The sequence below is a fragment of the Mercenaria mercenaria genome, chromosome 19, assembly GCF_021730395.1.
Source record: "Mercenaria mercenaria strain notata chromosome 19, MADL_Memer_1, whole genome shotgun sequence".
In the NCBI taxonomy this organism is placed as follows: Eukaryota; Metazoa; Mollusca; class Bivalvia; order Venerida; family Veneridae; genus Mercenaria; species Mercenaria mercenaria.
The window spans coordinates 10,527,958-10,544,749 of record NC_069379.1 but is presented as its reverse complement, the minus strand read 5'-3'; the positions used below and the strand labels follow the sequence as shown (position 1 = coordinate 10,544,749).

Below are 16,792 nucleotides of genomic sequence, written 5' to 3'. Positions count from 1 at the left end.
TACTTGAAACAGGTCCATTTTGAAAGTCAATAAAAATTCAATTTTTACCTGCTCTATATCAACTTTTACTTGCCCAGACACTAACAAAGCCCTGACTTTTAGAGTTGTAACCAAAAATGTATCGAAAACTACACACTACCAAACCCGGTTAAACACCTTTATCAAATCTAAAACCCAATAAACCAGATTATGCAATATTTTTGAGGCAGAATAAACAATACTAATAAAGTCAACTCTAAGATTTAAGATGTGACATAATAACTGAAGGCCAAAGTTCAACCAATGGCCAATATAGATTAAAGTAACATAGCAGTACCAAAGAATTTACCGAGATATAAATAAAATTTAATTTGTTATGATCAACGTACAACTGTAACAATTTTGGGCTCCGAAATATGCATTCACCAACCATAGTATCTTAGTTTATTCAGCCCAATTTACAGACCTTCATTTTTTTTACTGTCAAACCATTGGAAAAAAACACATTGCTGTTTCAACTTCAGGCTTAGATCGTTTTTTCCAATACAAAGGGCTTTTCATTAGGATATCAGGGGAGGTGGGAGGGGGAGGGGGCATAATACAAATTCAATTATAAAAGGTATGGGGGGAGAGGGAGTACATTTTGGGAAGATTCTCTGCCACAAATGGGGAAAACTAACCCTTTTTTCAACTGGGTCGATGGCGTGTGAGTGAGTGAGTTGGGTTTTACGGCGAACCGACACAATGGGTCGATGGCGAACAATCACCTCTATTATTTATGGATGAAAAACACTGTAATTAATACATCCAGTTCTAATTCTTAATGGAACATTTTACATGTATCTACAGCCCCATGCAAAGTCTCCGCAAATTAATCATAATAAATTAATCACAAAGAACTTTCTGCAAAAACAAATGATGCCTGAAACTAAAATATCTAGACTTAAAACAAAAAAAAATTGATAAATGCCGGCCCTGAAGCCTTGTTTTGGAAGAACAAATTGTATTGTTGCATAAAACGCAATTTTTTAAATAGATTTCCAGCATGTAACAGCTGATAATTAACCCAATATTCGTCAGCTCGGCACAAAAACTGGATATGTACTTCTTTACATTGATGTGGTTACCCTGTTTCTGCACGGAGGTGACGGATTATTATTGTGCAAACTAAAAATAGTATCAACTAAGTTTGTGCACGTAACTGGCAACATTCGCTGAAAACAAATAACTGTGTACTTTATAGCAGTTTCAGTCAAAGCTTTGGGTAGGGAAAGGGAAATCATGCTGTATTAATGTGTGGAGAAAAACTATTAGTGAATAAGATTAGAAACAAAATATGGTGAAGATGTTCCTGTTTGTGAAGAAAGCACCAACATTTAAATGAAATTACTTTAAGGTTCATGTTTCTCTAATCCCATAAGACTAGGAGGAGGAGACACGCTCTATCTGCCCTGGAACCTCCTTTTAACCTTTAGCCTGCTGGCGGCAATTGTTTTTGCCTTTGTGACCAGTGCAGACTAACATCAGCCTGCACATCCATGCAGGCTGATCATCAATCTGACTAAAGTACTTGATCTTCTAAACGAAGATCTGAGAACGACCCATTCACATTCGTCTTCTGTATATTTTGGATTTCCAGTATTGCTATTTTTATTTTCGCAAAATCTATTTTTGTTTGAACCAATCAGACAACTTGTTCGAATGTCAAAGAGTAAGAAAAATTTGCAGTTAATCCAGGGCTCGAACCCGGGACCTCTCGCTTACAAAGGAAGTGCCCTACCGACTGAGCTAACCGGCTATCTGACATCTTTCGACATAAAAATTGTTGATATCAAAAACCAAGGCTTTTTAAAGCTTGCAGAATGTTGTAAGTTAGCCTTTGATTGGCTAGCGGAAGGGTTGTCAGAACGAGGCCATCAATAGCTCGTTGTCAGATCCTATGCGTAGCGTAATAGGAGATGTACTTTAGTCAGATTGGGCTGATCATGGTCTGCACTGTTCCCTATTCAGCTAGTAAATTTTTCAGTGAACACCCCTTTGAATAATAAATGGTATTGCCCAAATTGAATATAATTGAACCAGTTCATTATAGAAATTTAGCAGGCTAAAGGTTACAGCAGTAATTCTAAAAAGGAGGGTAAAACGTCTTGAACAAATAAGAGTTTCCTTTTAATGGAAAATATGTCTTTACAGTAATGCTTGATATAAATCTAAATTTGGATACATTTTGCTGACATGGACCATTTGGAATATGTCTTATCAATCTCGTATCCAAATGGCAAGAATCGTAAACTGGGAAATTACGATACACCTGGAAATCAACATACCAGTATTTTAATTTGAATCTATAGACTGTAACAGAACAGTTAAAAAAGAACCAGGTTTCAATATTTAAACCCTTTTATAGGCAACTAAAATGCCATATTTGTATTTTTTACAAATATATATTTACAATCTTATTTACATGATCAATATACGTTTCTGCTACAAACATTTCTTTTATTCAACATTTTATTGCCAAAGCCCGGTACGGAAATCGGCAAAACACAAAAGTCAATATGAACATATTATTATCATTACAGGATTTATCTTGATTGTAAACAGGCCTATGTTACAATGTACCCCTTTGTGCTCCGCTGATTATGTTTTAAACCCGTGAACCGAGAATAATGCGTGTTTGACAGGGGATTAACACCAATTAGTGCTGGGATCATCGGAACAATGCCTTGTTAGCAAACTATTTTACAACTTGTCAATGAGATGTATTTATATCTATCTTGTTGTCCTAGTGTGCAGTCTTAAGCTGTTTTAATTTACCGTACGTAACGTTCCTGTAAACTGATTTAAACAGAATCCAAATTAAAACAAGAGCAGGATGGACTTATGAAACCATTCCACATCATAATTATCAACCAAACAAAAGCTTTACCAAAACAAAGGGGAATAATTCTGTAAACTTCAGTTGGAGTTAAGGAACCAAGCTCAAAAATGGTTATGACTTGTGAACACTTTGAAAGCATCTGGTACAAATTACAACAGTTACTATTCAGAGAAACACCCTTACATGTAAATCTCTCATCAAAATGTCTGAGCTAAAAAGGAGCACAATTTTGCCAAAATGTTACCCGAGTTACGAAGTGTGAGGTCATCTCATCAGGGTTTTCCCTAGGATTTTTCATTTGGGGGACATGATGTCCCTTAGGTTTGCATTTTAGGGGACATACACATGATTTTGGGGGACATTTTCAATATTGTTGACAATTTTTAACTAGTTTTGTCCTGTATTGTAGAACAACAAAATATGGAATAAAAACAGTGAAAGTCAATTCGTAAACCAGGACTCGCAAAATGGGGCGTAGACTGCGAAGAAAGTTTCTTCGACTCCATATTTTGATGAGTCACTTCAGTTGACTGCGTTTCCTACATTACAGAACCGTTTTAAGGCAAAGAAAACGATAGCCAGTCCAAAAGATATCCGAGTCACATAGACGCTCATTAAAATGTACTGTATAAAGCATCTTGCTTTTAAACTAAGGAAGAAGAACTACAGGAAAGAAATTATCGAAGGACTTTTTGCGTGACACTGGGGTCGCACTCCTGAAGATTTTTGGGGACATGACTGCAAAAAATCACGTAATCCTACGCTTTTTACCTGGTAAGGAAAACCCTATCTCATGATGTACATGATTGTATAGTTTGAAAATATTTTGTCTAGCATTTTTAGAGATATTCTTGCATGCAAGTTGAATGATGCAACGTTAATCAGTGTTCTGCCGAGGATCAAAAATGGTGGGGACACAAGTCTCTTGGCAAGGAAAATATGGGGACATTTTCAAAGTCTTAGGGACAACAACTTTTGACCGTATGTCATTGAAATAAATCAGTAATATCACTATAACTGCAGTCTTAATTGTAGTCCAACCACTGATATATGACCTTTTTAGAAACCTGCTCCTGCGCTTTCGTGACGCAGAGAGTGACAACAAAAACTATTTGAAAAATTTCAGTACATGTAGCTCATTTTGCATACAAAACAGACTGTGAAATAATTATTTTCATGGGGGACATATTTTCGTGGATTTCATGGTTGCGTCAATCTACAAAATTAAGTGCCAACAAACAAATAAAATTTCCTTTCATTTTATCTTCAAAAGATGAAATCCATGAATTCATATCCCCATGAATTAGCCATTTTGGTCAAAATCACGAAAATTCATGCCCACGAAATTAAATGATTTCACTGCAACTGTGTTATGTTCGGAGAGAGCAGACATAGTCGTCAAATGGTAAATCAGGTGTCTTAAGTTTGAGCCCCATTCCTCCAACTTCTATAACTAACATTCAGGTAAAAGAGTTTTTATAGGGTATATTGTAATTAGCAAATTATGAAATTTATGGAACTACCCATTGAAAAACTCTGGGAAATTTCCATAAGCTATCATGCCCAACTGCCAAACATATTGTCTCTCACTTGCAAAAGAAATCGTAAATGGTGTAGAGCTTTCCTGCATATTTTTAGAAAATTAGTAAAATAAAAAATTTCTTTTTTGCGCAACTCACCTGCAACTTGCACGTGAACATCACGAGCGATGACCCGTCCAACTCTTTCATTCCCCTTCTGTATTGTTCCAAAACATTTGTATCGGCCTTCATCCGTCCAGTTCTTTTTCGGACGATGAATTATTCGCCTTATAAACAAGGAACCATTTTGCAGCTTCTGAACCCGGCGGTCGAACTCGACTGGGGCATCATCTTTCGTCCAGTTCAGGGTCAGAACACCAAGGTCCGTATCATGTTCTACAGAGCAATTGAGCACAAGTTCCCCGTTCTTCTGAGCAATGACTTTAGCAGGTTGCCCCTGGCGTAATGCCAAACCAATTTTTAGGTCCCCTGCCTCGACCCCTGAAAACAGATTGAATACATTACACATATAGTAACACAGTGTTCCCAGAAACCCCCAAATGGGGGGGGGTTTCACCCCCAGAATGGTACTTTGCACCCCCAGTTTTGGAGACAGCTGTTTTATATCTCTTAGTGTGGGGGTGCAAAAGAGCAAGAAAAACTCAGCTTTCAACCCCAACTTTAAATGCTAGCTGGAACACTGTAACAGCGATTTTTTTGGACGCTTTGGAAAAAGGTCCAGTACCGACTGAACTGGGAGAAATCGCTGCATTTTTTCTCAATTTGGGAATTGTTGGTGTCATTCGGTTTTTCTAACCAACAGTAATATAAGCCCCAGATAGGCCTGTACTTATCATAGAATTGCAAGCAATCATTAATATTTGCAAAGTTAGGGTCTGTTTGGCATACAAGTCAATAAATTACCAATCTACTTTAATAACAATTTGACCATTTTTCTTTGTCTTTTTGGGATTTTTTTTAACCCTTACCCTGCTAAATTTCTATAATGAACTTGTCCATCTTTCAATTTGGACAGTACCATTAACTGTTAAAAGGGGTGCTTACCAACAGATACTGACTAAATGGCGAACAGTGCAGACCATGATCAGACTGCACGGAAGTGATCAGACTGCATGGAAGTGCAGGCTGATCTTGGTCTGCACTGGTCGCAAAGGCAGAATCACTTGCCGCCAGCAGGCTAAGGGTTAATGGACATTGAGAAAAAAAAAACACTTTAAATTGGGAGAAGGTCATTTTACCAGTACTTTATAAAGAAGGAAAAAAAATCGCTGCAGTAAGCTGAATAAAATATAATGGATTTTTGTTAATCTAGGTGCACAACACGAAGGATTCTACTGCTTTCAGATTTTCCAAAAGCAGCAAAGCATTTTGACACTCTTTAACAAAACTTTAACCAAAACTGGTCTAGAATTACTCTATAAAAGACTGTTTCTGCAATAAGATGCTAGTGACTTTCAGAGCGTTAAGAAACCCTGGTAAACTGTGTTGCTTATTAATGTTTAATTTCTACACACTAAAGCAAATATCAGACAGATATATGCATAATATCAAATAAGTGCATAAATCTGAAACTGGCTGCAAATATTAATTATATGACCGAAAATGATTGACTATGACGTTTTATCAAAAATCTAAGAATCCCCTACACACAAACTTAATACTTAAATAGTTCATGGTATGTTACCATCCTGCATGATGTGAAACAACTATTTTTGCCTCAAAACCAAGCAGTAAAAACATTGCAGAGTCATCTCCCTTTCGAGCACTGCAACTAGGACATCTTATAAATCCTTAGCTTTAACACCTTTAGATTTTCCCCCAAAATGTCATTATCAATAACGGATCAATTAATCAATTTAAAAAGACTTGTTGGGTAACTGTTCTTTCCCAGTTCGCAGGTCTCTTTGTTCCCGTTATCTGTCTGTTTAAATGAGTAAAAGCTGCATGCCTCCCAATTTATGTCAACTTTTGGAAATTTAGAGAATGTTTTTCATTAGTTGGTAATTACAATAGAAAGAAATCTTTCAAGTGATTTTGTACATTTTAGGAAGCTTTCGTCCCAAAAAAATACAATCTTTTAGTCAATAAAATACGGTCACACATTAAACCGGAATCCACCTAAAAACCGGAATACACTTTTCATAACCGGAATACACCTGTATTTTTTAAGTTAAAGGTATTTTTGAAGGGTTTTTGATATAATTCAATCATACATATCATAAATAATCATAGAGGTAGGATATCCGCTATTATCGTTTGACACATTTACCTGTCAGTTTATGCACATTCGCTTTTAATAACAAATTAAAGAAGCTGATATGGTTACACAATATTTCATAAAGGAATATTATATTATAGCATAACAAGAGCACCGCCTTGCGGGTGCTGACGCTCATCTGATTTTTTTTGTATAATAGAAATAGTGTCCTACCCATGATTTTCTAAGTCTAAAAAGGGCCATCATTCTTGCAAAAAGCAGGATGGAGTTATGTTTCTTGATGTACAGTGTCCACTTATGATGGTGAAAAACTGTTGCAAGTTTTAAAGCAATAGCTTTGATAGTTTATAAATGAGAAAAGTATACTTAAACATAATACTAAACCAAGAAAATGATTTTCTAAGTCCAAATGGGGCAAAAATTATTGCAAAAAGCAGGATGGAGTTATGCTGCTTGCAGTACAGGGTCAGCTTATGATGGTGAACAAGTGTTGCAAGTTTCAAAGCAATAGCTTTGATAGTTTAAGAGAAAAAGTTGACCTAAACATAAAACTTAACCAAGAAATCTGATATTTTCTAAGTCCAAAAGGGGCCATAAATCTTGCAAAAAGCATGATGGAGTTATGTTTCTTGCTGTACAGGGTCAGCTTATGATGGTGAACAAGTGTTGCAAGTTTTAAAGCAATAGCTTTGATAGTTTAGGATAAAAGCTGACCTAAACATAAAACTTAACCAAGAAAACTGATTTTCTAAGTCCAAAAGGGGCAATAATTCTTGCAAAAAGCAAGATGGAGTTATGTTTCTTGATGTACAGGGTCTGCTTATGATGGTAAACAAGTATTCCAAGTTTCAAAGCAATAGCTTTGATAGTTTAGGAGAAAAGTTGACCTAAACATAAAACTTAACCAAGAAATCTGATATTTTCTAAGTACAAAAGGGGCCATAAATCTTGCAAAAAGCAAGATGGAGTTATGTTTCTTCCTATACAGGGTCAGCTTATGATGGTGAACAAGTATTCCAAGTTTCAAAGCAATATATTAGCTTAGATAGTTTAGGAGAAAAGCTGACCTAAACATAAAACTTAACCAGGCAACGCCGACGCAGACGCCGACGCCGACAACCGCTCAAGTGATGACAATAACTCATCATTTTTTTTTTCAAAAAATCAGATGAGCTAAAAAGACTATTTTGAAATAATTTGAACCAAAAAATCGAAACTCGAAAGAAATTTACCTACCTAAGTTAAAATCTAACAAAATTATGGCGATTGTGGTTCATCCACGAGTGCACAGATTTCCCGTGCGCTCAACAAATTTGCAACCTCGTATAAAACGTTATGCGCATTTTAATTTCCTTTTGTAAATTAATTATTTATTTTAGATATGATTGATTTCTATCATAAACCCTAAAAGTACGATTTATTTAAGAAATAGGGTGTACATTAGAGAATTTTAGGGCATGGGAATTCATTTACGAATATGCTAATTTCCAGTGCCCTAGCCGATTTTCAATCATGTACAAAATGTAATGCGCAAAAGTATTTTAATTTCATTTTGAAAATTAATCATTTATGATATATATTTTTGAATTCAGTCATAAACCACTTCAAAAATAGCATTTGTTGAAGAAATACGGGTGTATTTCGGTTATGGTAATTTCCCGTGCGGTCGCCGAATTTCAATCTCTTATAAAATCGTTGCGTGAACGTATTGTATTTTCCTTTGGTATGTTGATTATTTATGATATATGTGATTGAATTATATCAAAAAACCTTCAAAAATACCTTTAATTATAAAAATACAGGTGTATTCCAGTTATAGAAAGTGTATTCCGGTGTATTCCGGTTTTTAGGTGGATTCCGGTTTAATGTGTGACCCATAAAATATGTAGCAAAGTCTCAAAAGCATTTATTAAATTTCTGTCTATCGAATTTTATTCTGAACTGAAGGAATCGTTCTAGTTTGTTCTGTTTGTCATTTTAGCCTAAGTGTGTTATAACAGAAACAAGCATTTTAGAATAAAGAATTATTTGATTTAAACTCTATCAAATAGCCCCAAAGGAGCAAAACAGAAGCACCTCCAGCCTTTTCTCTATCAATTTAGGAAAGTAACTGTTAATTTAAATTGATACAAATTTTTAGACTTACAAAAGTAGCAAAACAATTGTAAAACATCAATACCCTGAACGCGAACAATCATTTGAGAATTTTTAGTTCAGACTTGAGGAAAAAACATAACTGTTTGCTTTGGGAATGGTTCCTTTTGCTGGAGGTAGCTTTATAGGGGGAAAAGCCCTGCATCTCCACAAAGCTGAGAGAGGTCCATACAAGGATGTGACCCAGTTTGGTAAAGAATCAAACAGTTCATGAGAATATGTTGTTAAAAGGCTTTTTTTCTATTTTAAGCTTTGCCGGCCCTTAAAATTGGTCATGTGGAATCAATAAAAACTAGAGATGTTTTTGAGAAAAGCGCATGTCTCCCACAACTGCCCCTTAGATGATGAAAAATGTTAGTTTCTCTAGATGTTTTAGACGAGTGGATCCAATTAAATGGTCTGGATGAGTGGATCCAATCGTAATTCAAGGGCCATAAATGAAAAGTGCCTGGGCAGATTTGGCTAGTTATCGAACTTGGGTAAGGTCTTATGGCCAAACACATTTTGTTCAAGTTTGGTGAAGATCAGATGAGAAATGTTCGACTTAGAGAGCAGACAAGAGTAAACAGACGGATTTTTTTGGTAATTCATGGGCCGTAACTCTAAAATGCCTGGACCAATTTGGCTAGTTATCGAACTTGGCCGAGGTCTCATGGTCAAACACATTTTGTTCAAGTTTGATGAAGATCGGATGAGAAATGTTTAACTTAGAGTGCGGACAAGAGTAAAAAGGCCGATTTTTCGATAATTCAAGGGCCGTTACTCCAAAATGCCTGGACCGATTTGGCTAGTTATCGAACCTGGCCGAGGTCTCTTGGTCAAACACATTTTGTTCAAGTTTGGTGAAGATCGGATGAGAAATGTTCGATTAAGAGTGCGGACATGAGTAAAAAGGCCAATTTTTCGATAATTCAAGGGCCGTAACTCCAAAATGCCTGGACCGATTGGGCTTGTTATTGAACTTGGTCGAGGTCTCATGGTCAAACACGTTTTGTTTAAGTTTGGTGAAGATTCGATGAGAAATATTCGAATTAGAGTGCGGACAAGAGTAAAAAGACCAACTTTTGGTAATTCAAGGGCCATAACTCCAAGACGCCTGGACCGATTTGGCTAGTTATCGAACTTGGCCGAGGTCTTATGGTCAAACACATTTTGTTCAAGTTCGGTGAAAATAGGATGAGAAATGTTCGACTTAGAGTGCGGACAAGCTTTGTGACAGACACACACACAGACAGACAGACAGACTGGAGTAAATCAATATGTCTCCCACATCACTGTGTGGTGGGAGACATTTATAAATAGCTATAGATCAAGTTCAGATGATTTATAAAACAATGTTACTTGAATGAACAAAATGACATAAACAAGTACAGAAACGGGCAACAATTTTGCTTCATAGAACTTTCCCCTCTTATGAATTGCTGAAAGAGATACCAGCTTACATATAAAAAATTTTAAAGCCAAAAATTTGCAGTAAGTTGGGCTGTAACATCACCTCCCAAAGGTTTACGAAATGGCTTGACAGGGTAAACCACAATCACGTTCGAAAGAGAATTTTTCTTAAGAAATCTGAGTGTTATTTGCGTATGAGAATGTGGAATTAGGCAGTTAACATGGTTACAGTTCCACTTAGGAGGCCAAGTTACAAACCACTAGTCCAAACGGTAAATAATGATAGTAAGTCTTAAGGTCACTCTGAAAATCAAAAACTGTAAAATGAATGGACGTCAACCCAATGTTATGACCTCATATTTCAATTTCATCTACTATCAAAGTCAGGGATGAGAATGGCTTTAATCAAAAATCTCTGAAAATTTATGTGGGGGGTTTGGGGGCCATATAGGGCCCCCATTCAGGATCGAGGGGTGAAACCCTGATGGGGGACCAGGGGGCAAAGCCCCCGGAAAACTATAGGGGTTAAGGCCTTTTCCATACATTTAAATGCTTCTCTTGGCATTTACACCTCTTCCACCATATACGCAATTAAGCTGTCACACAATGTACACAGAGCTTTGCCAGGTATGTCAATTTTACTAACGAAGTCGGACACTTTGAATTTTTTCCGATCATTGTTCACGACAATCTCAATTTCTCTATCCATCCATCCCCATACAAATTTGTTTTTAACACTGCTTTCCACATCCTTAATCCAAACTTTGTCACACTTAGTCAATATTTTGTACGACATTTTGGTGGATTGTTTATTTGTTCTTCATGTTTTCGATTTGTTGAAAATTTTCACTTCCGTAAGATATTTGACTGGTTTACAACATTGTAGTTATTTTCAACCAATCAGTGGGTTCAAAGGTATTAAAACGCAAACCAGTCAAGCACCTGCTCGAAGGGAAACAACTCTTAACGTAACGAGTTGTTTCCCTTTGAGCAGGTGCTCGACTGCCGCAAAATACAACTACAGCAAAGGAATAATCGCTAATCGTCGAACGACTAGAGGGTACCGCCCACCCCCCTCCCCTCAAATTTTCTCCTTGGATTTATACTGATCTCAAAAATGGTCTAGGGCTTCATAAAAACTGCGGAAATGCGCGAATGCGTGGAAAATTCTCATCCCTGCAAAGTTGACTTTCAGACTAGAGACGGATTGACAGACAGGTCTGCTATGAATGACAGGCCATTTTGAATAGCTGGTCTTCACATTGATCTACATTATTTGATCTGATCTGTGGTGCAACATAAACTCTTCCCTTTCTGGATGTCTAAGAAAATACAAGCCTTAGTATGAACCTGCTGCAAAATATAACACTAGCCAGCTTGTAGCTTGGGCATTTTGAAATATAAAAGTGTCTACAAGATATATACAGTCAAACCTGTCTATAAAGACCACCCTTGGGAGAGCCAAAATGCGGTCTTTATTGGGAGGTGGTCTTTATTCACAGGTTAGACTACACTGTAAATGTTAAAATGGGAAACAAAACATGTGGTCTTTAGAGCCAGGTGGTCTCTGTTCAGAGGTGGTCTTTAACACAGGTTTGACTGTATATAATATAATATATACAATGGATGTAAAAAAAGACACAGTTAATTTCATCATTTCGAAGTAACATTCTAAATCTGAAACTGCAAAATACTTCATGTCTTGCATAATGTTTAATTTCTGATCGTATCTTTAAGGGAAATTATTCTGGCATTTTTTCGTTTTTCTACTTCTAAACTTAATATAATCTTCTGCAAAAAGAGTCTTATTTATTGAAAAAATAAACAAGAATTCGTTTGAAGAATCTAATGTTTCAACTGAAACTTAATGAGCTTTCAGTAAATGAGTATGTAATAATCTGAATTTTTGGTTATTCTGTTCAGAAGATCACATGAGCTTACATTGTACACTTGCTTGCTAACTTGTCGGTCTTAATTAAATCTTACCCACCGCAGCATTACTTCAGAATAACAATTAAACATTGAAAACATAAAAAAACAGCAATTCTTAAACAAACAAAAAAAGCAGTTATGTGTTTTTGTTTTGTTTTTTAACTGGCCCATTTACTGTACAGCATCTCAACTTGTTTGGGTAGCCTACATTTCTATCTATCTTCTGTAACCGTCAAACCCCTTGCGGGGACGTAGACGTTTTGCTCATCAAAATCATAAAGAGAAAGAATATTATATAGTGATAAAAATTTAGGGTGGAAGAAACTAAAAAAAAATAAACATAAACATTTCCATTTAACCATTAAAGTACATTTTGGTTTGAGTACATTTTGACGTGTACCCAATTACAGCAGGCAAATTTGTAACTGATGTTATTAAATAAATAAATATCACCAGGTTTTATGAACACATCCTACGTTGTTTACAAACAAACCATTTTTACTAAACCAAGCAGATTTAAAATTTCATTGTTTAAGGTCATCGATAGAATATTGAACAGAATTGCAATTAAACAGGGGTTAATCTGTTTCTTAAAAACTTGATAGATTACAGAATTTCTCGATAGTTCAGATATTCCCCCACATGGGGCCCCTCACTCTACATCTTCAGAATGACTTGGCTTTGAGGCGAAAAAAAAATCTCGCTTCAAAACAACCCACTATATGTAACTGGGTCAAAAATATCAAGTACATTTATGCCAGTTAACAAAGACACTTTCTATTATCACATATTAGAACACGACCAACTACAAGCTGTAAATGAAATTTCTGAAAAATCACATCGGTCAACGCGACCGATAATTCTAAAAGGTTAACCTTTAGTACGCCATGTTTTTCGATATAGGCGAGATAAACAGTAGAAAAATGATGAAAAAAAGCTCTTACCCCGTATTACTGGGACCCAATGTGTCACCGTCCAAACGGCAAATATATAAATAAATAACTTATCCATGTGAATGAATTCATCAGGCCGATTTTTATGCACAAAACAACACAAAGTTTTTTTTCGTAAAAGATGGCCTCTATATCGTATTGTGTACATAAATGCCCCTTACATTCAATACACAGCGCCGGGCTGTTCCAGGGCAGGGATGTACTCCCGCGTATTAAAGTCAATAAATTTACAAACTATTTGTTTCATTTTGTTTCAAGAAAGCATTTCATACGTTATAAATATATTAATAAATAGGAACAAAATGCTGATGAGTATATATAGATCTATTGCCTTGGCATGAAAATGCTGTGTGCAGTGAATATTGAATTCAATAGGGACAACAACCAATAAAAGTAGCGGCAGATACAATTTGAGGTCGCTGGCTTAGTTATAACGTTCCCGCTAACTGTCAGGGTATCTAGGTCAAGTAGAATAGAAAGAATAGAAAATGGAAAATATAGGAGAAATGACAACACTACGTAAGCGAATGCACTAGTCAACTTAAATAAGGGCATTCATAACTTATGTTAATGACATTTATTTAATTATTTAATGAAATAACAGCCTTGAGCGGGACTGCACGGGATTTTTTCCCAAGGACGAAACCCTCTTGGTCAATTTGTTGAAGGCCTACAGAATATATCCAAATTTCAGTTCATTCTGTATAGAATCGATAATTTAGCATCATTTTTCATGTTTCTTATATTTTCATGCGGGTATGGAATTAGGACAAAAATCTCCCGGACAAACTTCCCACCAAGGCGGACAACCTCAGCCACACCCCTTTCGTTTTTTTGTTTGTTTATTTTTGTTCTTTTTTTTGTGTCGAGAAAAAAACAACAACTTAACAATTAATCGAAGGTTAGAAGTTCAATATGAAAAATCTCCAACTTCTTACATAGGATGATAATCATCAATTTTACTATAAAGGAAGTGAAAATTATGATGTAATTGTAGGCCTATGAAAAAGAAATTTAACCCGCCTTGTCATAGGCAATTGTTTGTCCGTGGGGGCTTGGATCGCGGATCCTGTACATTAAGCATTTATCAAAAAAAAAAAAAAACAACAAATAGATACAGAGTTAGCTTTTAAGGTAGTGTGACAGTTAAGGCTATATCTTTTAGGACATGGCTTTAGATGTAATGGGTGTGGAGGTGGGGAGGGGGTATAAACATTTCATTAAATCTTTCATGAATTGAATCTCGCATATTATTTTACATTGTTGAGTCCTGCTCCTAAAGATTTTTTTTAAAGATTTTATGAACTTTTGTTATGTGTACGCAGGGGGATACTTGGGCATACGCCTATAACGCCTGAGCGTACAATTCAAATTCGACACCGTAAAAATTAAAATGTTTCAAATGCTAAAAATGCAATAAAATGTAAAACATGAGGAGGTTAGATGTCTATTGAAAGTTCTTCGTTTGAGCAATATCATCTTAATGAGATTATCAAATTCGTTTTTGAAATATTAGACTTATTTGTGTGCTTTTTTTTATAACAACAAACACAGCCAGAGACACAGATCGCCAAATAGACCTACCATAAATAGAAACACGCACACATGCACGCACAAGTACACAGGCTTACAGCGAGGATAAAACGAACGGATAAAGGAACACATTTGGCACTGCCCAGGAAAGGCCAATGGCAACACATTCGAATGATACATTTATTTTTTTATCTTTTTTCTTTCTGAATCATATACTGCATACAAACAAGCAATCTTACAAATGAAAGCTGGTCTTATGGCTAGCAAGACATTTCGACCCCAAGACATTTCAACCCCAAGAGACAATTCGACCCCAAGACATTTCAACCCCAACTCCTTGGACATTTCGACCCCATTCAATGATATGCCTGAAAACATCTAAGAATGCCGCCATTATTATAATTAAGCTTTAATCTATAGATAATTGAGCAATTTCAAAATGTAATAATGCTTAATTACCAATTTAATTTAAAATGTTAAAATACGGTTATTTTCGCGAAAATAAGATTTTTTTACAAAAATGAGCCAGAAGATAGATCTATTTGTCTAAATTTCTTTATTTTCTAAAATTCTTTTTTTTAATTTCTTAAAGTCTATATAAGTACATGCCTGCATATGAAAAAATGAGTGATTTTTATCTCACAATACCGAACAATACCGAAATAATCATCATTTATAAATTATTAAAATAACGGGATTTATGTATCAACCGCGTTTATTACGTAAATAATTTATGAACAAATCGTTCTGATTATCTATCTTAAAATAACCTTCATATAACATATTTTCATACTTGGTGTTTATTTATATGTTCAAATCATCTTAAAGACTATTTTAGTACACGGCTATATTAAAAAAAAAAGAAAAGATTTTTAAATCATGGGCCGATTTCGCCGATTTTAATTATGAAAATAACTTTAATAAAGTCACATCTTTAATACCTCTTTATTTATTTATTCATCTTTATTTGACTTTTTTTTCGAAAGATATATGCATCTCATTTCTATGGGATTCAACCAAATATAAATAATTATAATGTAACTCAAAGAAGTTTAAGATGTCATCATCTTCATTATATTGATATTTAAAATCATAATCAGAAACACGTAATCTTTTGATTGGATTATCACACCTTGATTAATTGTTTGTTGATATACAGCAGGGGCCGTATTCATAAAGCATCTTAAGTATAAGTTTTGACTTAAGTTGAAGATTTTACTTAAGTTAGGGTGATTTCAGCTTAAGTCTAAGTAAAAAACTTAAGTCCTATTCATAAACCAGCTTAAACTTAAGATACGTAAGAAATAACTTAAGTCAGAAAACAAACTGGTGTCGTGAGTACGATTAAAGTGTTGTTTTTCAGATAAAAGCACTTTAAACATAATTTTGCATGTTGTATCTGTCTGAAATTAATGTTGTTTTTTTAATGTTTTCGTTCACAATAAAAGCCAAGAATTACTTATTAAGTTGCTTTATGAATAACAAATATACTTAAGTAAAATAAATTTCTTACTTAAGTAATACTTAAGTAAATAATCAATTTCTTATACTTATAATTACGATGCTTTATGAATACGGTCCCAGGTGTGCATTTATCTGCAGTGCGCATTGCAATTAACAAGCGATTGTGGTGACATCGGATATTTATAAACATGTGTCAACATTATCTTTAATTTGGGCGAAAATGTAAGGAAAACAATAGGAAATTAAACAACATATTGCTTATTTTCGCATTTAATGTTATTTTCGTACGCGATTTTGACGCACACATAAAGTATTTGCTTTACAGAATATGATTTTTGTTATTTACAAACTGCTCTTTTCTTTTCTATGTACGACATTCCTTCCAGTTGTAAAATATCAAACACGAAATCCCCGTTTCTGCAAAATGTAAGAATATGTGAGTACTGTTCTGTTAAAAACGGGGAAAAAATTATTATCATATTTCATATCTGTAAAGAAAATGTGACAGCCGTATTACTTTTTTCTATATTAAATATTTTAGCAAATACACGTGATTTAATGTATGATTTTAAAAGTATGATTTAAGCAACTTCAAGCGATTTCGGTCACACATTAAACCGGAATCCACCTAAAAAACCGGGATACGCCGGAATACATTTTCCATAACCGGGATACACCTGTATTTTGTAAGTTAAAGGTATTTTTGAAGTTTTTTTTTAATAATTCAATCATTTATATCATAAAT

At 35.0% G+C, this 16,792-nt stretch overlaps 1 protein-coding gene across 2 annotated transcripts in view; it reads right to left on the bottom strand.

Annotated features, from left to right (window-relative positions):
* LOC123542802 (protogenin B-like) overlaps positions 1-13,224 on the bottom strand; it is a 78,106-nt gene extending 64,882 nt beyond the window's left edge. Inside the window, exons 1-2 of one of the 2 annotated variants that reach the window (XM_045328804.2) lie at positions 13,042-13,224; positions 4,540-4,881 (exon numbers count right to left, since the gene is read on the bottom strand). In XM_045328804.2, coding sequence (XP_045184739.2) covers positions 4,540-4,881; positions 13,042-13,198 — 499 coding nt within the window. In that variant the 5' untranslated portion in view covers positions 13,199-13,224. The remainder of the gene's footprint in view (positions 1-4,539; positions 4,882-13,041) is intronic. The other variant, XM_045328805.2, reaches the window with a different exon arrangement.
* Positions 13,225-16,792: the final 3,568 nt, after the last annotated feature.